The sequence below is a fragment of the Boleophthalmus pectinirostris genome, unplaced genomic scaffold (assembly GCF_026225935.1).
Source record: "Boleophthalmus pectinirostris isolate CB_2022bp ecotype Guang Dong unplaced genomic scaffold, ASM2622593v1 HiC_scaffold_712, whole genome shotgun sequence".
In the NCBI taxonomy this organism is placed as follows: domain Eukaryota; kingdom Metazoa; phylum Chordata; class Actinopteri; order Gobiiformes; family Gobiidae; genus Boleophthalmus; species Boleophthalmus pectinirostris.
In genome coordinates, this window is record NW_026571481.1 from 1 (window position 1) to 23,605 (window position 23,605).

The following is a 23,605-nucleotide window of genomic DNA, read 5'->3' on the forward strand; positions in this document are numbered from 1 at the left end:
CTTCCCAGAGTCCACAGCAATGTGCCCTTTGACCTTTTGCAAGACCTTAAATGCTCATCTCGTCACCTGCGACCTGTCTATGTCACACAACTTGATTCTGGTTGTCCTGTATTCTGGTTATCCTGTATTTTGTCGGTCAGCTCAAAATGTAAACTACAGTAATGACAGCACAGTGGTAATGATGCACTCGCCAAAGGAATGCACTTAAGTCAGAGTTACTCGTGAAGCACAAAACAAGCTCATCTTTCTAGAGATTGAACCATTGCTTATGTTACCTTCTGCCTCAAGTTCCACTCTGAGGAAACATTGATAAACTATTTGCACATAGCTTTATATCCCCCACTCATCTGTGTGGATATAAGAGTTGTTCATTGATCTGGTTAACTTAAATCTCCTGAATACAATAATGATCTCCTTGCTACGAGTATTTCAAATATATATGGTTCAACAAAAAAGTATGTCAACTGAAAACATCACACGGCCTGTAGGATTAGTTGGTCCTGCAACTAACTAGACTTTAGTGCCACTCCACAACTGTCATTTTTTCTCTTCTCTTTAATCTATAGGCATACGTCAACTTTCAAATGTTTATATAAAAATTTACTAAAAAAGGGGAAAAAGATCCATCTGATAATCTGAAGGGATTAAATTGTATTCATAGCATATTTTCCCTATCAATCTGTGCCAACTTCCGGACGCGCAAATGCCACACATGGATAGGGAGGTAGTGATGACCTTTTCAGAGTCCCGTGGAGCGGTGCAGAAAGGCTGCTGTCTGTTCTGTCTCTCCAAAGCTCAGGGGCCAAACAGAGATCCTTTCAACAGAGCGCTGTGTCAGTGTGAGCAGGACCAGAGCCCACTCAGGCCTAAGGTGAAGACTGCTGCACATTATTGTCGTCATGATACTGAAATGTCAAACTTCCGATACTAAAGAAGAGAACAGACTAATAGAAGAAGGCGCAATACTACAGATTGAGAACACAATGATATAAAAATATATATATTTCTTCGAAACTAAATTATATTTTCTTTTGACTGTTATTTTATACCTCGTCTGATCAAACTCAAGATTCTAAAGTTAAAGAGTTAAATTTAGTAAGTGTAAAATCACATATGACAATTTTATTAGAACTACATTTAGGTTCATGACTAAGCTCATTTTTACATTCTGTCCATGTTTAGCCATATATTTTTACTTGAAATATTTCCTTAGTTGTACACACTTGTTGTAAGTGAATTCTGCCGATTCATCAAAATCTTATATCTTTGTCTGGTACATGCAATCATATGCAATTGAAGAGACATAAAAGCTTAAAGAAAACTAAATAATTTGCAGTGTACTGGTTGTTCAACCTGACTCAAACAGAGAGAAAATAAAGTCCAAATTACTTCACCTAAATAAGGGAAATAAAGACAGCTAAGGACAATCTGTTTTTGCAGGACACCTGAAACAGCTGTAAGAGTGCAGGGCACAGATACAAATAAAGCCAAATTCTTAAAACTAAAGCTCCTCCATCAGGCGCACATTCACATTATAGAGATACTAGAAGAACAGACATGATTCTGGCCCCTCCTGGAAACAAACATTTGCCTTCACTTGTTTTTCTGTCAGAGAAAACCAAAACTCACCGTGAGTTGAGTGTGTGTGAGCTGTCCCGCTGTAGAGTCGATCCAGAGAGGCCAAACTCTGCTGTGGCTCTGAAGCCCCCTGCCGGCCCCTCCCACTCTATCAAGTCATGTGACACCAGATGGACACGCCCACTTCAAAACATGCCTTTTCAACATGGACCACAAAATGTCAGCATAAGGGAACAATAGTTTTCATATCTGGTGAATGCTGCAGGTCCGTGGGGCAGTAGTTTATAGACACTGTAGTGACTCATCAGCTCTGTAGTCACATCCTCTTAATTCCAAAAACCCCTCTGCCCTGTGGCATTTGTTTGTTTCACTTTTTTACAATGACAATAGCCCCTATGTCTTATTTGACTTTTGCATATGTGATTAAACCATTAAAAGGTTATACGTCGGATGTTTTTATGTTTTAAAGTCCATTACTTTCAGAGAGTACTATGGTTGTGGGCCCAGTATAGCCCATGTGTGATTACAGAGCAGAGGAAACAGCTGTGTAATTACACACGAGTGCAGAGGCGAGTGCCACCTCAGCCACATGCCGCACACACTTAGCACAGCACCTGCATTCCTCAAAAGGAGACTTCACTTTTTGTTGTGGAGGATGTGGACACTGCATTCTGCTGCTTAGAGAGATCTGGCCGGAACAGACTGAAGATTAAACTCACCCGTACTCTGACACTGTAACTTTATAAGTGCATTTAAGACTAGGGCTGAAACAATTATCGTTAATTTCTACTATTGGTAATCAAATACTTGTTTTATGAACTATATAACAAACTCATCAAACTTATCATCAAATCATGCCATCAGCATCTGCTGAGAGAAAAGCTTTTATGAGTTAGACAAAACAATAGGCCTAATAATTACCTTTAAATGACACACGCGCAGAATTAATAAATTAATAAATTAATATTTTTCAGTGTTATAAATATTTTCCATGATGTTCTCAAGTGGTATCTCTTTAGCATCATTTCTGTAAAAATCTCAGTATTCATGCATTACACTTTCTAAACCTAAATCTCAGATTTATCATACCATGTTGATACACAACACAACACAACACAATTACTACACAAATACTAACCAGAGAAGGCGTCTTTAAATTATATATGCCCAAGTGCAATATGTTAGCACCACCTACTGGTAGAAAACTTAGATGCACTGTGAAAGGAAATCATTTAAAAAAGTCACAAAAATCAAATCAAATCAAAATCACACTAATCATAACAATAACATTGGTTAGAAAAAGTGTCATTAGTTATTTTTTCTAAATTGTTCAGCTCCGGTGTACAATGATGTAATAAATACAATAATGTTTTTTTTATTTGCACAAGCAATACTTTCAGATTCAACTTCAGTGAAGAGTTAAGATTTCCGGGGAAACTGCAACTGAAGACAAACAGATACCAGTCTTCAGAAACAAAGCACATACCATCGCTGCAGCCAAACAAACAGGTGAGTCCACTTTTAATTAAATTATCTATTGTACTTTTTCTGCAAATTAATCTCACTTCAGAATTAAATCTAACATTGTGTTGATTACAAGCATAATACATTATACCAAACTAGTCAAAGATGTACAAAGTTCTTTAAGTAATGAAGCTTACAAACTTGATTCAAATTGATTGAAATCAAATATGCCATAGTTTAGGTTTTTAATTTTATTTGGTTATATAATAAATTATTATATAATACTAATAATACTAATACTACTACTAATAATTCCTAATTTAATAATTTATGTAATAATATTATATTAATTATTAAATTAAAAATTAATGTAATATTATTCCAAAGATACAACTGTTAACATTGCCTTTACTGAAGCTGTGACAGCACTTTACAGTCTTATGTTTTTATTTCAGTGTATATCTTCTTTCTTTGTTGTTGCTAAAAAACCCTTAATTTAGCAAAGTTACTGACATGTTTAGCTCCTGTGCAGTGTGGAACATCTCTGCTTTTTTCAGCTTATTGTCTATGTAAACTAATGTAGATTAAACTCAATACTGCCAAGCCCAACATTTTTAAAGTGCTTAATTTGCTTTTACTACAGAAAAATGAAGATTTCTCATGGAGTCATAATCCTGTGTGTACTGGCAGCATTCACACCGATCTGTGAATCAGCTCATCAACAGCTCAATTCAATGAATGACCTGATGACTGTCATTTTTGGAGGATTTGTGCCCAGACAAAGCCGCCTGCTGCTGCACTGGTTCGCAACCCAAATTAACTTTGATCAGTATGGTCAGGCTACACTGACCTTTAATCCAACAGAAGATTTTGGTTCTCATCACTATGGCAACTTTGAACACTTGCTGGACCCACCACCTAGGGGGTATGCATACTATACAGTGGGCAATCTTAACCAAGACTTTCCACATTATGTCCGCCAGCCCCCACAAAGGGACAATGATGGAGAAAACCGGGTCCGCATTGTATTCAGTGCTCAGAGGGTCAACAACAACTACAGGATACATAGAGTGTTTCTCACACAGCATGACAGACTGTTAGCACCAAACTACGATCGAACTCACACCTACGAAATATCCACCAGCCTACTACGGAACATCAGATCTTCGCCATCAGACACATTTGTCAGCAGTACACTCCAAAGTAGAGTCACACAAACAGGAAATGGTAGTGATTGGTCCTCTTGTTTTGTGTTCACAATTCTTTTCTTGGCAGTTATCTTCATTATAAGCTTTCTTTCCGCTATAAAATAAGGTAATATATACTGTCATGTATCCATATTTGATAAATGGTTTGAGTAGAAAAATGTAAATAAAACATGAATGTACTATAATATATATATTTTTTCCTAATCAGTATGCAATATGGGCATTCAGTGATAATTATTAGAGCAGAAATAACGGCCCAGGAGGTGTGGTGCTTAGAGACATGTAATGAGGAAACCCTGTAAAGACTGGAGCCGAGCTGGAGCCAACCATCTTTACATTTACAACAAATATGCTCAGGAACATCTTTTCTGCTAGCCTCTGCCAGATTGTTTTAAATCTTAAAAAAAGACCATGCTTGCTCTTTTTACAATACTTTGTTTGGATACAAACATACATGATTTTGTGTTGTACAATAAAAAATGGTTCTGATGTTGGATTGATTGCTTCTACTTCATTAAAATGTGTAAATGAATGACATTAAAAACCTAATATATTTCATGAGTAAAATGCCTGTCTGTGCTTCATTCATAGCCCCGATCATATATGTTAAAAAAAGTGTTTAGTTTAAAGCACATTTAAAACAACCAAAGAACCAAACCACTCCAATGTATTGCACAACAGGTAAGTGATGCAAAAAAAGGGACGTTTTATCATAAACAAACTAAGCATTGTAACACAATGTTAAACGTGTTGTCATGCTTCCTGATTGACAAGACTTTCTAGTTTTATTTCCTTTAAAGTCTCACATCAAACCACAGATGCAAATGAACAGGGTTTAGAGGAGAGACTGGTTGATTGTTGCTATAGACTTGTTAAGTAAATCAGAACATCATGACAAAGTAAGTAAAAACACTGAGAAAATAAGCCAGTGCATCTTTCCTGTCACATGTATTAAGTTATAATGTATTTATTCACACAGAAAACCTAAGTGGTCGAGTGGAATCCCAATCTTCTGTCTACTTGCACTTGTGCTGAGCTGTGAATCGGCTTACCCAAAGCTGAAATCTCTGAATGAACTGAAGAAAATAGATTTTGGACGATCTGTGCCCAAACACAGTCTCCTGCTGCTACACTGGTTTGCAAACATCATTAACATTGACATTGACAACAATGATATTTTACTTTTGACATTTGACCCAGATAAAGAGGATTTTGGTTCTCATCACTATGGCAACTATGAAGACATGCTGGACCCCTGCCCCAGGGATATCGGTACTACACTGTGGGCAATCTACATGAAGACACATCCCGTAGCCTTCCAACATATGTTCTTCAGCCCCCGGTCAGAGAGTACGTGGGAAACAACATGGACCGCATCATTTTTAGAGTTCAGAAAAGAAGTTCCCAGGCCTTCCAGGATTGACCGAGTGTATCTCACACAGCATTACAGACAACATGAACATCAGGGCACAAGGTACAACCCAGAGCTCACCTACCACATCTCCACCACCCTGCTGCACGAGATGAGACGGTTTTCACTAGACAACAGCAGGATTCACTGGGAGTGCAGAGACCCTCAAGACTCACAGTTGTGGGAGGTGTCCGACATGTGGGGAAAGGAGCTGATTTGTTTGGGCCTATTGCTATGCATTGTGATACAGGATAAGTACAGCGTAAATATGAGACCTCAACAGGTGCAATCAGAACAAAATGATCTTAAACCTGAGGAGGGTGGTGACAAGTTGGCACAAGCACCCTCTGTATCAAATGTATCAAATATATCAAATGACAACAATGGCAACAATGGCAACAATGGCAACAATGACAGCAATTTAACAGGCAAAAATGAATGGCATCAAGAAGAAGCACTGACTGACAAGGACTACAGAAACCAGAGAAGAGATAACTGTATGTTAACAGGCATGAATGAAGGGATGACTGACAGCTCCAATACCCAGGATGGTGTGCAGAACAGGGAGCAAGATGCCATTGACACACATGTTAAAAGATATACATGTATTTATTTATTTATGTTGATAGTCATGTGTGCAGTGTTCTTTATCTTTCTCTCTTTTCACAAAGGTGAAGAGGCTTGCCAACAATCCCACCCAAGCAGAGTTCAAATCCCAAATTACGATGCACATCTAGAGATTATGGCAAAGCAGCATAAAGCCTGTGCTCGCCTCTATGTGGGGCAGCATTTCAGACTGTGGAGATCTGAATTTGAACAGTCCTGGGTTGGGTTTTATGAATCTGTTGAAAAAGACACGTCTGAGTATGTATGGGGGCAGTGGCAATGGGTGACTAAGTTCATGTCATGCTCTGACTATGATGATAACAATGGATACTGTTTGGAGTACTGTTCACGTATGAAAGCTGCAACAGGTGTCCAAGCTCGATTTATACTCAAGCACATGAGAGAGATAGCACATACTCCAGGTTTTCAAAGCCCAGATGGAGTTGAAATCGCAGGCTACAATGCACATCTACAGTTCTTTGTGCAAAATAGTAAAGCCTGTGCTCGCCTATATGTAAGTAAATCTTTCTGGCACTGGAGATCTGAGTTTAAAAAATCCTGGATAGGGTTTTACAAGTCAGTCAATATAGGCACTCTTAAATATGATGAGTGGCAATGGGCAACGGAGGTCAATCAATGCCCTGGCAGTTGGTGGGAGTATCTGATCTTTGAGTATTGTTCAGGCCTGCAGGCTAATCCGGGTGTCCATGTGCGATTTATACTGAAGGACACCATAGAGATTGCACGCACCCCAAATTGGCAACATTTCAACTAAATTTCTAAACTAATCTTGATGCAACACAGGAAGCCTAAAGGCACACAAGGAGGAAGAGTTTGCTTCCTCGTATATTTTGTGTTCTGGTTTAAAATCACATATTGTTTATTTAGTGGGGGGCAGGGCCAACAACTTCCAAAGGTCCCTTTTCTTTAGAGCAATTAAGCTTAATCCCCATTAATATATTGTATTAAGCCATTTAAAAGCATAGTTGGTTAGTTATTGTAAAGAGAAACTTCACTTTATGATTGGCCACAATTATTAAAAACATGAATAATACGTTATGAAATCCATCATTTGCATTCTTACACACTATGTTGGATTATCATTGCTCTATGTTAATATGTTATGAAATCCAGATCCTTTTTGAAAGTATTTGTATATTTAGGATGTGTATATAAGTTTAGATGTCAACACTAATGCCCTTGAATGCTTTATATCTTCTGTACTGCAGGATATTAAAATGCCGACCTTCAAAACACATGTTATATAAATAAAACTACTGTGATTAAATAAATGAAACCTACTGACTTTTTTCCTTAAGTGAGTAAGCCTTTTGACTTTATATCAGATGAAGATTTTCTTGTAGGAGACCAAGCTTATAAACTATTGTTTTGTATTTTTGCTTTAAAGTGTACAGTTAATAGAATTAACAGTTACATATTTAATATGTTGAACCAAAGTCTCATGAACAGCATGGATGCACTTACACTTCTAAATAAGACACACCTCCTCAATGAGCTTCATTTCCTGGTAAACAGAAACCTAACAGAGACCGAGTCAAGTCTTTAGACACAGAGCAGCTCACAAAGAATCACCATGAAGCTTCATCAGTCAGACAGGTGAGCGCTTTTATAATCTTCTATACAACCCAACCCACTGTAAACTTTATGTAGTATTTTATCAGGGAACTACATCAGAGTGATCAGTTATAAGTAGCTACAGTGGTAACAATATGTTAAATGGTTTAATGATTAACTAAAGGCAGTATGTTGTAACATTTCAGAAGAATTAAACTGAATAAACCGATCAACATCAAATGTTATTCTCCTTTTTATACAAACTAAGACTATATGCCAATTTCTATATATTTATCTATATCTATCTATCTATCCATCTATACCTATCTATACCTATCTATCTATCTATCTATCTATCTATCTATCTATCTATCTATCTATCTATCTATCTATATATCTATCTATCTATATATATATCTATATATCTAAATAATCATACTAACAATGGTATTAAGACTCAAGATTTTTGAGTAGGGATGGGAAAGAAACTCATGCCAAAATATCTGGTGACACATGATTGTGCACAAGCTTGTACCCTGAAAAGCATTGCTACAATGGCAGCATTAATATTACACAATGTAAATAAAAATGGTGGAGCAAAAATTGTGAACTGAACCTAAAAAACTACTTATGGTTTTGCAGTGCATAAATGGCCAAAGGACATAAATAATAAGCTCTGACTGTTGTCTGACTGTAGTGTGACTAATATGATGTGTGAGTAACTGTTTTTAAGCTGTTGGCAGTGAGCCCAAGACAAGTTTCCCCTTTGGGACACTAAACATTATCTTATTTTATGTTATAATAAAATATGTCAAAGTCCCAATCTTGTGTCGTGTTAAAAATTATACTTCTACTACTTCAACTTATTATAAATGGAAAACAAAGATTTTCCTGCTCTGGCAACTATGATCCCCTAAGTTGAGTAGAATAAATCGAGAAAAATGTCATTTTTCTCAATTAAATTTCAATTAATATTTAATATAAGCATGCCGCTTGTGTACATTATGACCTCTGAGTAGTACCATTTGCTTTTGTCCACAGAAAAATGACGTCCATTCTCATCTACATCTGTCTACTTGCACTTGTGCTGAGCTGTGAATCGGCTTACCCAAAGCTGAAATCTCTGAATGACCTGAAGAAATTAGATTTTGGACGATCTGTGCCCAAACACAGTCTCCTGCTGCTACACTGGTTTGCAAACATTATTGACATAGACAATAATGATGTTTTACTTTTAACATTTGACCCAGATAAAGAGGATTTTGGTTCTCATCACTATGGCAACTATGAAGACATGCTGGACCCCCTGCCCCGGGGATATCGGTACTACACTGTGGGCAATCTACATGAAGACACATCCCGTAGCCTTCCAACATATGTTCTTCAGCCCCCGGTCAGAGAGTACGTTGGAAACAACATGGACCGCATCATTTTTAGAGTTCAGGAAAGAAGCTCCAGGCCTTCCAGGATCGACCGAGTATATCTCACACAACATTACAGACAACATGAACATCAGGGCACAAGGTACAACCCAGAGCTCACCTACCACATCTCCACCACCCTGCTGCACGAGATGAGACTGTTTTCAGTGGAGCACAATCCCAGGACTCTGAGGGAGCTCAGAGACATGTTTGACAGTGACGCTCAAGACTCACAGTTGTGGGACCTAAAGAACATTTGGGGTAACTCGTTGGCTTGTCTTGGTCTTCTCCTGTTTATTGTGATAGAGGAAAAACACTCTAAAAAGAGACCAACCACAAACCGTCCACAGAGTACAGCCAGGAGAAACACACAGGCAGATTATGTGGTTGACATACCAGATGAGATTAATTATTTGATGTACAATAATCATTCAGAGCAGAGGAATCAGGTGCTCCTTGACGTAGTAACAGGGAAAAATGGAAAAGCCACAATTGTTTGGAGAAATGTTTCTGGACCACGGCTGAAGGAGGGCGTTGCTGTAGTGCTTTTTAAGCATGAGAAAGACCAGGAGGCCAGTAGCACATACAAACTTATCAAGCATAGCGAGGGGAGTTATGACACCTCTGTGCCACTCAATGAGGGGCTACAGGTCCGGCTGCACAGAGCAGAGAGACAGTGTTTGTTCTGGACTAAAGTACGAGAAGAAATTTGTAGAGGACCAGCATTTAAAAGTCCAGATCTAGTTGTGATCGCAGGCTATGATGCTTACCTAAAGCTCTTTGTAAAGGATGGTAAAGCTTGTGCCCGACTATTTGTGAAGAAGTCATTCAGACGGTGGAGATCTGAATTTGAAAAGTCCTGGGTTGGGTTTTATGATTCTGAATACAGAGACACAGCAGAGTACAAATGGTGGAAATGGCAATGGGTGACAAACTTCACACAAGGCCCAGACTCAGGAGACTACAACACTTATGAGTATTATTCCAGTATGATAGTAGCTCCAGGTGTTCAAGCACGATTCATCCTCAGGGATTACAGGGCAATAGCATGTACTCCAGCCTGGTGTTGATTGAACTACTGGGAAATAAACAGCATTGAGGCAGGACAATAATGTAAATTAAAATTTGTTTTTAAGGCCAGGTAATATTTTTAAATGCATATGAAAAATGTGTTACTTGTGTGTAAACTATCTATGAAAAAAATACAGTGTTGTGTAGTGTGTTGGTTTAAAATAATGTAATTAATTGTAAATAGAAAATTTAAAAAAGTTGATCTTTCTCTTACAGAACAAAATGACTTTTGAGTTGATTTCCAGCTGAAGTTGGGAATGGTTTTGATACATATGAAAGTCATCAGTGGGAACATCTCCTTCCCTTATGACATGCACAAACTTATCACGCCAAGTTCAATGAAAAGGGCTTTCAGTGGGCTTCAAAGGAATGAGCATTTTTAATGTGTTCAAACTAAGACAGTAAACTGCACGTAGCACAAGACCATATTATATGTGTCAGTCCTAAGAGTCAAAAACTAGATGGCTTGTTTTAAGCAGGAATATAAGTACAATTGCTAATTAAATAATAAACAACTAAACAAAAACCCCAGACAAAGAAGGTTGCATGAGTGTCTTTATTATAGGAGCAGACACAGCTGTTCAGTAAAATATGAAACCACAACCAGACTTGACATTACATCACCTACATAGAGACTCAATAAAAGCCGCATATCGCTTGTTACTGCGCCACTACCCCCTCATTCTACCCAGTCATTTGCCTTTGGACACATGAAACCATAATGCAGCAACAGTGTACACTAAAGACTCATAACAGCACTTCAAAAAGCCAGAATCTCAGACTAAGAAAGAACCAGAATTTAAGTAACAATTCTTGATTTGAATTCAGAAAGACTGTTCAATTTTAGTGAAAACTGATGGCAACATTTACAGGAAATCCCTCTTCTTTGTTTGCCTGCTTGGGTTATTATTCTGTTCGATTTGGCTTCAGTGATCACTCTGCACCCACTAGAAGCTTTTTGTTGCATGCCCCTCCACCCCGCAGATACACACGAGCAGATGTCAGCAGCAGTGCGGAAGTTGTAATTTGAGCTCTAAGTAACACACTAAAATCCTGGAATCCATCCAAAAGTTGCGTTGCACATCACACAGTTTTACCAAGATCATTCACTAAATGTTTAAAACAGAAGTGCTTCACGTTTTAAGGCCATAGTTAAGGTAGAGAGTGAGCACAAAGTGAAAACTTGAGGAATTTCTATTTATGTTAAATGTTTTTGACCTACAGATAAGGAATGTATCCAGTCCCAAACGCCTACGCCAAGCTTCTGCTCAGGGCGGGCCATGAGCACAGCTGTGGTCTGACAGCAGAGACACAAATGCATATAATATCATCACTTCAATTAGTGTATGGTAGGACTCCCAGATCTAATTGCAAATCATATTAGAAATGTGCAATTTCAAACTACAATTTGAAGGGTCACAAGTAGCAAATCACAAATACTGCAAGTCTGATCCTGCTTGAAATATTAAAACCTTTATTTTAGTGTACATGGATAATAATGGACTTTTGTCAGCTCTTTTTGCAGGCTTAGCTCACACTGTACTATGTCCTCTATAAGTAGGGATGAATGTGGAACAATGGTTAATTTGTTGGTGGTGCTAAGCAAACTACCATTAAATGGGAAGGCTACGCTTTAGAGGCATAACTGGCTATTTTTAAGACATAAAATAACTGTGGCCCACATGTAATTTACTTGTGCCTGCATTTGTGACATAGGAGTTCTTAGCATTCAGTCTGATTGCACCATCCCAAGTGCACTTTCAGTGTCTGGGATTTTTATCATCACCTCCTCATCCAAATAAATTTAAAAAATTACTAACAATCTCATTTCTGGAAGATTTTTGCATGAACAATAAAGCATGCCATGCAGGCAATTATTAAAAAACATAATCGGATGAAGATTATCAAACTACCCAGAAAAATATGGAGCTTACTTACTTTCAATGGATCTGACAGGCGGTGGCTCAGAGACAGGTGAATGTACCCTGTCTCCTCGAGAGTCGACCAGAGAGGGCAGTGGAACAGTGGGGGCAGGAGGGTGGTGGTTGTTGTTGTTGTTCTCTAACACATCATCACTCTGTTTGAAGACGGGCAGCTCTGGCCTTTTGAAGGAGGTCTCCACTGGACTGACCACAGGGCTCTGGGACTCTGCACGAGGGATCCTTGAAGGGGCACCAGAAGACAAGTGTGAGTCCATCCTTCTGGGTGGTGCAGGGGGCTCCTGAGGCCGTGTTGCGTTTATGTCACCCCTCCTGGACGAAGAGTTGGAAAGGGAACTGTCCGCAGGGTTAATCCGACTACTCAGGCTCACCTCCGGCCGCTTAAGCCCAAAGCGCGCTATGCCAGCACTGGGTGAGTTGTCAATCTGTTTGGAGGAGACTTCAATGGACATCTCTGTGCGTCTAGAGGAGACTGTGTCATGGTTGCGACCACCAGTAAACTCCATGCGCTTCATGCCTGTTTTTGGAGAGCGCAGATTGGAGGACTCAGAAGGAGATGATCTGTTGGAGTAATCTGAGTTTCGAGATGCTGTGTCGTAGCTCCGTTGGCTGGATGTGGAGGAGGAGGAAGAGGAGCGGACAGGATTTGAAGACCGCCGAATAAGGGAAGTGCTGTGTGAAGAATCACTCTCCTCCACCTCAAATGACCGCTTTAGTGCTGAAACACACAAAACACAAGTGATTGGAACAAACTGTAGTTGATGAATGACTATTGTAGGCTCAAACATTTTAGATTATTTAACTACTCAAAGTCTAAAATCAACTTTACAGCCAGAGTTAAAGGCAGAGCGGCCCCTTGATAAGATCTGTGATGATGTGTGTGACATGGTTCAATTATTATTGTGGTATGGCGCATATAAACAATCAAAACTGCAAGCATACAAAATCCAAATCACAACAATGTTATTTTGTGGATTATTCCAACAAGATGCAAGGGAAACAAATTCAATGTATTTGTGAGAGAGAGGCCAAGACCCTGGACAAGGAGGCCTACAAGCATAAATATCTTACCGGATTTAACACGCTTAATGTAAGTTGACAGCATGTTGCTTTAAACCACTTGATGAATTATCTTAACACGTACTAAAATCAGATTACGCACGTACTAAAAGACGTTGAATTGCTATAATAGAAGATTAAATAAAATCGCTAGGAAACAAGTTGTGAACAGTCAACTCCACAATGATTTTAGTTTGGCGCACCTGGTGTTGTAGCGCCGCCCAGTGCCGAGCAAATATCGCGAGAGTTGGTTACAAGTAAGTACCATGGTATACGGAAAATTGTTATTTCATTTACGATATTTACGACTAAACAAACTAATATCTTTTAAGAATTTCGTTGTATGTCATGGCGTAACACTCTCTTCACCGTCATATGCGCTAATGGTCGACGGTGAGGATGAATGATAAACTTGATATTTGGCGATAGACCAACGTGCATCCTATTAATTACAACAGAAAGCCTCTTCCGCTTTCATTGTAGTCTAGACAATTTGGAGACGCTCTTTCCAGATGAAATGGCCATTCATCCCTCTGGAGGATTAATATCCACATACAAGATTTATTTCCACATGGACGTAAAGTGGACACTGCACAGTATGGATCTTCCACGTTGGTTTGTGTGTATCATTCTTGAGTGTACACGAAACAGTGTAAAGAGACAAATAATCAATAACATGATTCTGCTCTGCCTTTATTTAATGTAGGCCCAGGGAAAGTGAAGAGAATCACACTGATTTTTTGATCAAAGTAAGACATTAAACGGTGGCAATGTGGTATTACTATACAATATTTTGTACAGTACACAGATCTTTTATCTCTGCTACCATGGATCTATAATAAAAACTTGATTTTATTTTATTATAGTTCTACGCTGCCTACTCTATTACTGCCCCCTTGTGGCTGAAGTTACATTTGGTTACATTAAGTTGCATCACCATGTTGTATTTACAAATCAAATAGTGTTACTCTACTGTAGCCACGTTTTTGTTTTTTTCCCCGCAGATAATTCCTTTAATATAGTTTTCAGATACGATATTGCTTAATATACATGAATGTGCCAAATGATTCAAAATTTAGGCTAATATTATGACCATGCTGATAATCTGACTAGAGGATATACATCATGCTTTTTGGATATTTCATCTGCAACAAGTGGTTCAATCAATAAGAATGGGATGCAGTACTTCAATTGCCCTAAAACTGGTTACACAGCTGAATCTGCTTTGAAATTACTACCAAAACAGTACAGATTTAGGACAGTGCACTGATTTGACAGCGTTAATAGAAGTTTTATATCATGTAATGGGCTATATGTAATTGATCTTAAATATTGGTTCCAAAACTTTGTCCTTGTCTCTGAACTTTTATATTCAATGTTGGCATCAGTCTTAAAGAAAATGATTGTCTCTGCTGAATAGTATGTCTTCTTCATTCGAGCTAACTATGTGATGATGACCCTTCGATTGACCCTGAAGTTTCCCATCAACCCACATGCTGTTGACGTTATTTGGAGGAACCCGTCAGAGCTGGTGAGATGAGCATGCATGATAAAACTGATAACTGATAAGGATGGTCATTGTCAGCCATTTTCCTCTTTCATGCACACACATATTCCAGTCATGAGACCAGTTGAAATAATTAACAGAATAATACCCTCTCTTGTAAACAGCATTGCAGAGGAAAAACAGTGACCAAATTGTAATCAAGTGACTAAAATCATCTTAGATACAAAAAACCTATAACCACACAGCTAAGTGGCAGTTGGCCTGGGTTGTAATAACAGTTTACATGAAGAAGAAGGCGTAAAAGTCCATGATGAATTTAGCACTACTATTAAGTTCTTATGTGACAACTATTACTACAACAATGGCATGTTCTACTATATCTTAAAAACAAAACAATAAAAGCAGCATAATATCACCATATTAAGAGCATTGCATGACTAAAACATCCAAATGAAATGCCTAAAGTAAAACACCACAAACAAAACAAATTAGTATCATATAGTCACGCAAATGATGCAATCAATTGTGACTTCATGTTTTCGTATTGCCATTAAATCTGAACCATAACTCAGTGCTTTGTGTTAGTTGTTGTTGCCAATGCTGTGGAGACCAAGCCAAGTGCAGATCTGTAAAAAGTTAGCTCTCTGCTCTTGGATCCTTTCTCCAACTGCCTACCCAGACTTTTGCACCCACCACAGAAATCTAGTCTTTTGGAATTTCCTCTCTGGACCAGTCAATGCCCTTAACATGCAGCTCAAAGGGAGACACAGACAGAGTAAAAGGGGAACAGTATCGACCTTTTTGGACTGATTTGAGATGGGTGGAGATGTGTGACGCTTAGTGAACAGTGGATGGTCAGTCATGGGGGTCTCAGCTGAAGTCATCACTTATGTCTCACTCATGATGTCAGTGCCTGCATGGAGCTTTAACTATTTGCTTATACATACAGTTTAATCTTTCACTTGCAGGATTATGTCTAATCTACCTCACTGACAGATTTTAATTGTATTGCATACTATTAGTTTACATTTAATAGGTTATTATTAGGAAATAGGAATAGTATCTTAATCTTTTTTTAATCTTTCTCAATGCCACTATTTAGCTGGTTGGACTGTTGTAGCATTTATCTTTTAATTTGACTATAACCATTTTTTTAAGGTCCAGTAAAAAGAGTTTGGAATTCTAAACTTGAAGTCGTTCATGAGTTATATAGTTTTATGGTATTGTATGTTACTATAACATTAATTATATAGTTTAGTTGGACCATAATTTTGGTATGGCGTTAGGCTGCTTCTAAATCACTGTAACAAGTCAAGCCTATGCTGTTGGTGTATTCATATTTATCTATTGGTGTATCTGGGTCTCACACAGAACAACATCATGTGCTGGTGGTAATAAAAGGCCTTCTAATACTCACATATAAAACAAACAGAAGCCCATTGTGTTCAATATAGTGGTGTTGAAAAGCATGACTGCATGGCTTTTGCATGCTTCCTCTGTCTGATCCTTCTTTCTTAACACAATTTTACTTTCTGCTAAGTTGGTTTAAGTAAGCAAGCAGGATCTGAACAAAAAATGCTTAAGACAGGAAGAGAGAGGGCAAGGGTTTTTACCATACATACCACAGGCAAAGTAGTGTTGACAGAAGAACAGCTCTGGACATGTGCAGATGTGCAACTAATGGCTATGTGTTTGTTAGATAGACAGGCAGAAATGGAGGTGTGTGGGGGGGTTCCTGGCATGTCACAACGACAAAGCCACGCCCACCAAAGCCCTTGCATCCATAGGCCAGAGAAAGACAGAAGATGTGAGGATAGATGAGTTGTTGAGAGAGGGAAAAGGAGGTAGGAAAGGTTGGAAGGAAGGACGTGACAGTGTAATCTGTGGAAAGATGACAAGAAAAAGTAAAAAAAAAAAGAAGAAAAAATTAAATCTACAGAGAATTTTACCAGGTGTTGCTCTTGGTCAGTGACTGTCTTGTGATTGCTCAATACGCACACGCGCCATTATGGCTTTCTATGATGTAGTTAAATCAGTTCCACACTCCTCTCTGGATACGCCCTGGTTCGTCCTCAACACTTAACTTCAAACTCCAAGTACGTTTCCTTTTCCATACCAGCACGGCTCACTGCAAATGTCAGTGAACCTACTCCATATTTTGTTTCTTTTTTTTTTTAATAAAAAACATGTGGAAGCTATCCATTGTGTCCTCATGACAGGGTTAAAGAGTAGAAGAGCAGAATGGAAAACAAACTAGCTGGAGCAAAAGTGCAAAAAAGCAAATGGACTAACCTTCAAAGTCTGATATGATCCCTTCCAAGTGAGCGTTGACAGAGGAATCAGACATTTTGAGAGGCGTTTTTGAAAATATGAGTGTTTATAATGCTAGAGAGAGAGAGAGGGAGCAGCGGGAGTTCCCTTTCCCAAGCAAGGAAAAGTTAGCTGTCCCCGCTTTCAAACAAATCCCAAATTAGGAGTCTATCCAGTCCAGTGGAGATGGAGGGGGTAGGAGAGAAGGGGATAAGGAGAAAAAAACTACAGTTGCTAGACGCTCAGTGATCCGAGGCTCCCTTTTCTCCAATCTCTAGATCTCCAGTCTTCTCTTTAAACGTATTTTTCTAGCCCTATCCTCCTCCTTCCACACTTCCAGAGCTGGGAATGAGAATGCGTTGACAACCCCTCCACCCCCTCCCCTCTTCGCTCACTCGCCCGCTTTATCTCTCGTTCTCTCTTCCCTCCCCCCTTTCCTCTTCCACATGCTCTTTTTCTGTCATTTTTTTCTACTTCTTCTGCTGTGAGGGGTTTCCAGGCTGACGATCAAACACACTTCCTTAAAGGCTTAAATCACATGACGTTCACAAATGTGAAGACTAGGTATTGGTACCTTCAAAGACTATAGACATTATATAATATGATTTTATTCTTTAAAGTTTTACCCATAATCTCAAATGTGAATATCCATGTGAATATATGTTAATTAGAAAGTACGTTTTAGGATATAGCTAACCTGTTAAACCAACTGAATAGCATGAACAAGATGGAAGTCATTTTGGATGGCCAGGCAAGTATGGATACGCCTAAACTATCAAATGTTGATATGCACTTTTGAGGGGGAGGACAGCATTTGACCCTTGTTGTTGAGATAACATAAATCTCTGAAAAAAGAAAAAAAGGAGTCCATATATTATGTGCCCAACAGCCTAAAGTTTTGAACATAACTTTGAGAAGAAAGAAAAACAGGAAATTTTGACATGCACTAATATGGTGATGCCAGTGGAGCGTCAAACCTACTTTAGTGGCACACTGGGGACAAACGTCAATAAATAAGTTGGCTAATGACTTAATGAGCATGTGAATGAGCCTCTGTGTCTCGGGGCGAGGGGGCTGGGGGGGTGCATGGGTGTTGGTCACACTTGTGAGAAAGTAAGAAGGATGTGTGTGTGGGAGTACATAGTAATATAAAAGAAGCAGGAAAAGAACTAATAGTGAACCATCCTATTTTCTTAACATAATACATTTAGACAGTTACTTTTGCTACATTGCTGTTAACACCTACTGCTCTTCCTTTACTAACTACTATGAGTAATTCAGTTTATTCACACACAACATGTCATGATGCTTTCTTTGCAACACAGGACTGTTTCTACAACTACTGAAAACTCAGCATTAAGCAGCTTCAACTATATATTTATTCTAATACTGCCGCTTTAAGAATATTTGTACTGTGTGGAATCTAAATTCACAACTTACTTTCCAACATGTACCCCAGTATAGTGTAAAGGGCATTTTACTGTATATCATTAATAGCCCTTATGTTAAAAAATATAATGAACTAAAACAATAATTGGTCACATGTGCACAGCCTTATAGATGTTCAACCTCAACAGATGTTCACAGGTTCAAACTGGTATGTCTTAAACCTGGTATTTATGTATTTACAGAATATTGATTATTTAAAAATAAAATATAAGATATGCAGCAATAATATTTTTATATTACTGGTGGTCACTGCTGCACCTTGCCCAGCAGAGGTCAGTGGAGGTCTTGTAACTTCAAGCCTGTTGCTATAAACACTTTGTCAGCATGGATACAGTAATAAGAGCTGAGAATAGATCAGATTTAGACATGGGGAGAATCCTGCTGGGGACGCACCCTCGACCCACATGCGACATCCTGCCCCAGTGCGAGCGTGCCACATTCCTGCGCTCTTTGGCACGGGTATGCGCCACTTAAATACAGAATCCAAGCTGGAGATGGATGCAGAAATAGAAAGATGAAACTAGCATGCAACACATTGGACAGCTATCTTTTTTTACTACACTGGGGCACTGTCCTAACAAGTCTGAACAAGTATTACGTTTGAGCAAACCCAAAAACAGTTTTCATAAGTACATTGGTTTGTGAGCTTTTGTTATTGAAGTATAAATATAAATAATTAATTTTACATTTTTAACTGTAATCAGTTAACTGGGATGACACATAATAAGGCAACGCTACAACACAACATCTATCAGCAGAGTTCCTTCTCATAAATGTACCATAAGATTTATTACACTTCAGATCTATTCACTAATTAGTTGTTTGCTCAGTGGAAAATGAGTAATGGGCGAGTGGACAAAGGGAAGATTTTCCATAGGGGCATATGCCAGGCTGCTGTTGCTGTTAATAAGTCCATGTGAATGTCAGCACTCAATATCACACTCTGGTATGATGGTGAGTTTCTGACATTTAGTTATTAAAGGCCTGCAGATATAACAATTCAATTGCGCAGTTAATTTATTTAAATCGATTTTTGCAAGTTTTGTAACATATTAAATCTTACCCCATCCTTTGTCTCTAATATCCAAACCTCTTTTTAAATTGATGAAACACTGCACAAATATTTATCCTTAGTTTTTTATAATCCCATAGTTACACGCATCGCAAACAGAGATAGTATGCCAGACGTAGAATGAACTGATTTTTAAACTGTGATGAGAAAAGTAGATTAGTACATTAGGAAGTAGAAATATGGTTAAGATAGTGAGATACTGTAGTGATAAACTCTATGAGTGAGATCATTTGCTGTGTGTTAGTTTGAAATATCAACAGCATCTGCGACAGAGGAAGCCCCAACTTCCTGCTGAGTTCATCCTAAAAACAACAAAGGCTTTGTTGCCAGCTCACCCCTGACTCAGTCTGTGTGGACCCAACAGGCTAACTGTGAGAAAAAAGTGAGTGTTGAAGGTATCTGTATCAGGACTTTATTCATGTATGTACTTTGAATGTGACCAATTAATTAGCACTGCCTCGTTTACATGGCAGCGGTCATAATAAGCAAGCTTCCTGGCATAGCTATTAGGATAAGGATGGACCTGCTGGAAACACGTACTTGAATATCTGTGTAGCTAAAACCACATGGTAGATCCAATCTAAACATTATAGAATAAGGACTATATAGATCAGTGGGTTTGTATTACACTGGGAGCAACAATGTAAGCAGTAAAATTGATAAAATATTACGAAGCAACTTTATATTAAGTAGCTGATGTGAGTAACACCGCCTTTGTAATAGTTATTATTTGACAAACTGACTGACTGAAAACATTAGATTGTAGTATTTAGTACATAAATGTAACCAACACACTAAATGCATTCTGTATTTTTGTATTTACCACTATAACTACAATTACAATACTACACAATCTCTTAGACCAAACCAGCATTTTTGGCAATAATCGTAAAACAGCAGCAATGACTCATCCTGGTTCAGAATTGTTATTTGGCAACACAAATAATTTTCCTTGCAGTTGACCTAAATGTCTTTATGTCTTAAATGTGTGTGCATGTAGCAGACAATTAGAAGAGCAGAGATGACACAGGCGCACAAACATGCACGCCCCCCTTGCCGGGCCCCACAGCCACACATGGTGCAGTAGATTCATCCAAAGTATATGCACAGCTGTAGTCACGGCAGCTGGCCTTAACCAAATGTTAAACAGCAACAGTTTTAATCAAATACAGCACCTGTTAAAAAGTACAGCCAAGTCTTACCCACAATGAGGGACGCCTATGCACTGTAAAAGCTGTAAACGTATTGACTTTCTGCCTGGTAACTACACAAAGCAGCTGTCGTCCATCAAACACTTTCTATAGGTCTATGCCACCTTTACCACTATTTAGCAAGACACTTTGTAATGTTTAGACAGTCAACAAGCTCTGCATTGAAACCTGCTTCATGGCACAATACATTCACCGATTCACGTAGCCATGGAAACTAACAACTTTATGCATAATGGTCCAATTCAAAACTGTATTGTTCAACCTTCTTTAACACAAGCAGTGAGAAAAATGGCTTTCTGGCCTCTGTTCACTCCCTTTCTTGGCTCAAAAGTAGCCATGTCTTTCTCAAATTGCTGTCTCCATCTAGTGGAAAAGACATAATACTGCAAACACTGACAGCTATTTATACATTCTGGTTGACTTGTATTCTAATAGAGTTACACATTACTATTGTGTTAATGTTATTTGGTCTAAAATGTTCAGGAAAGTCAGGACAGGTCGTTTGCTGGGTGATGCACTCATTCATCACCAGCATCATCAGCTGAGCTCACTGTGACTGGAATAAATATGACTCTGTGGCTAATCCAACAAAGACTTTCCACACAGCCATGACTACAGGAAACTACTGCGGATAGAGAGCTTGAGAAATGAGCAGCAGAACGAGGAAACGCATATCACACTATTCATAAATTAATTTGTGTCAATCACAAGTCTTTTCAAGTGACTAATTTTAAGTCTAAGTCCAGGAAATGTAAATAGCGAATGTTTTTAATAAATATGTTAATAAGAGTTAACATACTTTAAAATAGGAAATGTGAAAATTTTATGTGCCATCAATTTTTAATCCAAGCTTTCCAATCATAATATATTTTGAAGTCAGAGTTGAGATTGTTATAAAACTGTATATTCTCGGGTCTCATTTCCAGTAATATTTGTCATTTGACTTTCTCCATTCATAAGATATAATATTTTGGTTTAAATTGTTAATTGCTATGGCAACAACCCAAATTTTTCCATCCTTGTGAAACTTAGATGCTCTGAGTTTTTGTCCACAAACCCTGATCCTGATCTGATTACTTCAAGAGGCATAATGAGTCCTTATGTGTGTGAGACGAGAGTTAAATTCAATCAAGCAAGTGGTCATGGTTTATGAAGAGATGTAGCCTATCTACTAAGATTTAGTGCCTCTTGAGTTTCTTGATATATTGAACTCAGTGTAGAGTCATTTGTAGTGTCATTTGTTTTAAGAAGACAACAAGTTAAGTACGGTCAATAACAGCTTGCTCATTAGTTGGTTTAGTTAGTGTTCGTTATCTCAACAAATGAACTTTGCGTGGACTCGATACACTAGCAAAGAATGTCTTGCTAACTTTATTTGTCCCACGAGGAAGCACCTGGATTTTAAGGCCTTGTAAGATGCCGTAAAATGGGCGGGGCTTAAGTCTTTATTGCCCACACGCACTTGACACTGACCTCACCTACACTTCCAGATCTCCATACAATGTGCTACAATGCATGCTATGTTACACACAGGCATGCTACTGATATGATGACTCTGCTAAAGTCAGTGTACGATTACAACTGATTGTGTGTCACTGTTACTAGTCAGAAAAATGTATTGACGTATTGATCAGTGAAAAACAAAGATACAACTTTAACTTATTTTTCCTGTTCACAGATTACAGATACAAACTTGTATACACCAAGCATAAACAGTTTTTGAATGCATTTGTTTTTTGTTGTCAGCATGTATACAAGACAAAACAAGTTAAAACAGTCAGACTACAATCCTGGAAACCCATAAAATTCTGTTGGATACAGCAAAACAGGTCTTGTGGGTTGCTCCACTGCACCCCGTGCTTCTCCCAAAACCCCAAAAGAAAACATGCAGTCAGCAAACAGGATAGAATGAGGGAGTGGAAAATACCATTCAATAGAGAAAGAGAAGGCAGACAGACAGACTAATGCTAAATTATACAAGACCCTATTGGAGTGGATAGTAAAGATGTGTGTTAGCTTACCTGAGAATCTGTCCCCCTCCATAACCGGATCACACCCTCCACAACCACATGCACTATCTGCTCTACCGTCCTCTCTCTCTCCCTCTTTCTCTCTCCCTCTCTATCTCTCCCTGCCTTTTTTTGGACTTCCCTTTCTTTCTCTCCCTCCACACTCCTGCATTTGTCCCTCCCTTCCTCTCTAAGTTTTGATTCCTTCGCTCTGTCTAGCAAACGAATTCAAGAATTACGACATCCCTTCTTGCCATGTGCTGATCATATGTTGTGTTTGTGGCTCTCTTGGTTCTTTTCCTTGTTTCTGGAAGGGAAATACTCAAGACTGAAGAGGCATTGTGTTGTCAAAATAGAAAGCCGTTAGTTCAGACATGTGACACACAGCCGGGACACTGCGGACCTAAAATAACCTGTTGGATGTGTGCAGGTCTCACTTTTGTTTGTTTTTTAGTTTAGTTTAGTTGATCTATGTCAAAATTGTTATTCATTGGATCTGCCGTTGTAAATCAGGTTCATTGTTATTAGAATAATATAAAAGTGATGGAAGCAGAAAAAGTAAGAATTACATTTTGTGCACATATTTAGAGAATAATTCAATGCAAGATAATGTTACTATGTGAATTTGAGTGGTTAAAAATCAATACTCATTAATTATTGGATACTAAAAGCAGTAACTCGACACTTATATGAGCAGTTATCAATACTGAAAGA

The 23,605-nt window shown here is 38.4% G+C and overlaps 2 protein-coding genes, 1 long non-coding RNA gene and 1 pseudogene across 6 annotated transcripts; 3 read left to right on the forward strand and 1 right to left on the reverse strand.

Moving 5' to 3' along the window:
• The first annotated feature begins 2,819 nt into the window (after positions 1-2,819).
• Positions 2,820-4,817, forward strand: LOC129412233 (uncharacterized). Its single transcript, XR_008633616.1, has 2 exons — positions 2,820-3,087; positions 3,686-4,817. It is a non-coding gene; the product is annotated as an uncharacterized LOC129412233 (long non-coding RNA).
• A 324-nt stretch (positions 4,818-5,141) lies between these two features.
• Positions 5,142-7,506, forward strand: LOC129412231 (uncharacterized; annotated as a pseudogene).
• A 282-nt stretch (positions 7,507-7,788) lies between these two features.
• On the forward strand, positions 7,789-10,874 carry LOC110172443 (uncharacterized). Of its 2 annotated transcripts, none has more exons than XM_020938314.2 (2): positions 7,789-7,884; positions 8,884-10,874. In XM_020938314.2, the coding sequence occupies exons 1-2, from the start codon at positions 7,862-7,864 to the stop codon at positions 10,331-10,333; spliced, it is 1,473 nt and encodes a 490-aa protein (XP_020793973.1). In that variant the 5' UTR covers positions 7,789-7,861; the 3' UTR covers positions 10,334-10,874. The 2 variants fall into 2 exon arrangements, with proteins under 2 accessions (XP_020793973.1, XP_020793980.1); XM_020938321.2 differs by having other exon boundaries at positions 7,808-7,884; positions 9,093-10,874.
• A 1,375-nt stretch (positions 10,875-12,249) lies between these two features.
• Positions 12,250-23,185, reverse strand: LOC129412232 (septin-9-like). Of its 3 annotated transcripts, none has more exons than XM_055165380.1 (2): positions 22,904-23,185; positions 12,250-12,992 (listed from the first exon to the last, which is right to left on the reverse strand). In XM_055165380.1, the coding sequence occupies exons 1-2, from the start codon at positions 22,923-22,925 to the stop codon at positions 12,265-12,267; spliced, it is 750 nt and encodes a 249-aa protein (XP_055021355.1). In that variant the 5' UTR covers positions 22,926-23,185; the 3' UTR covers positions 12,250-12,264. The 3 variants fall into 3 exon arrangements, with proteins under 3 accessions (XP_055021355.1, XP_055021353.1, XP_055021354.1); XM_055165378.1 differs by lacking the exon at positions 22,904-23,185 and adding an exon at positions 17,133-17,507; XM_055165379.1 differs by lacking the exon at positions 22,904-23,185 and adding an exon at positions 13,346-13,532.
• Positions 23,186-23,605: the final 420 nt, after the last annotated feature.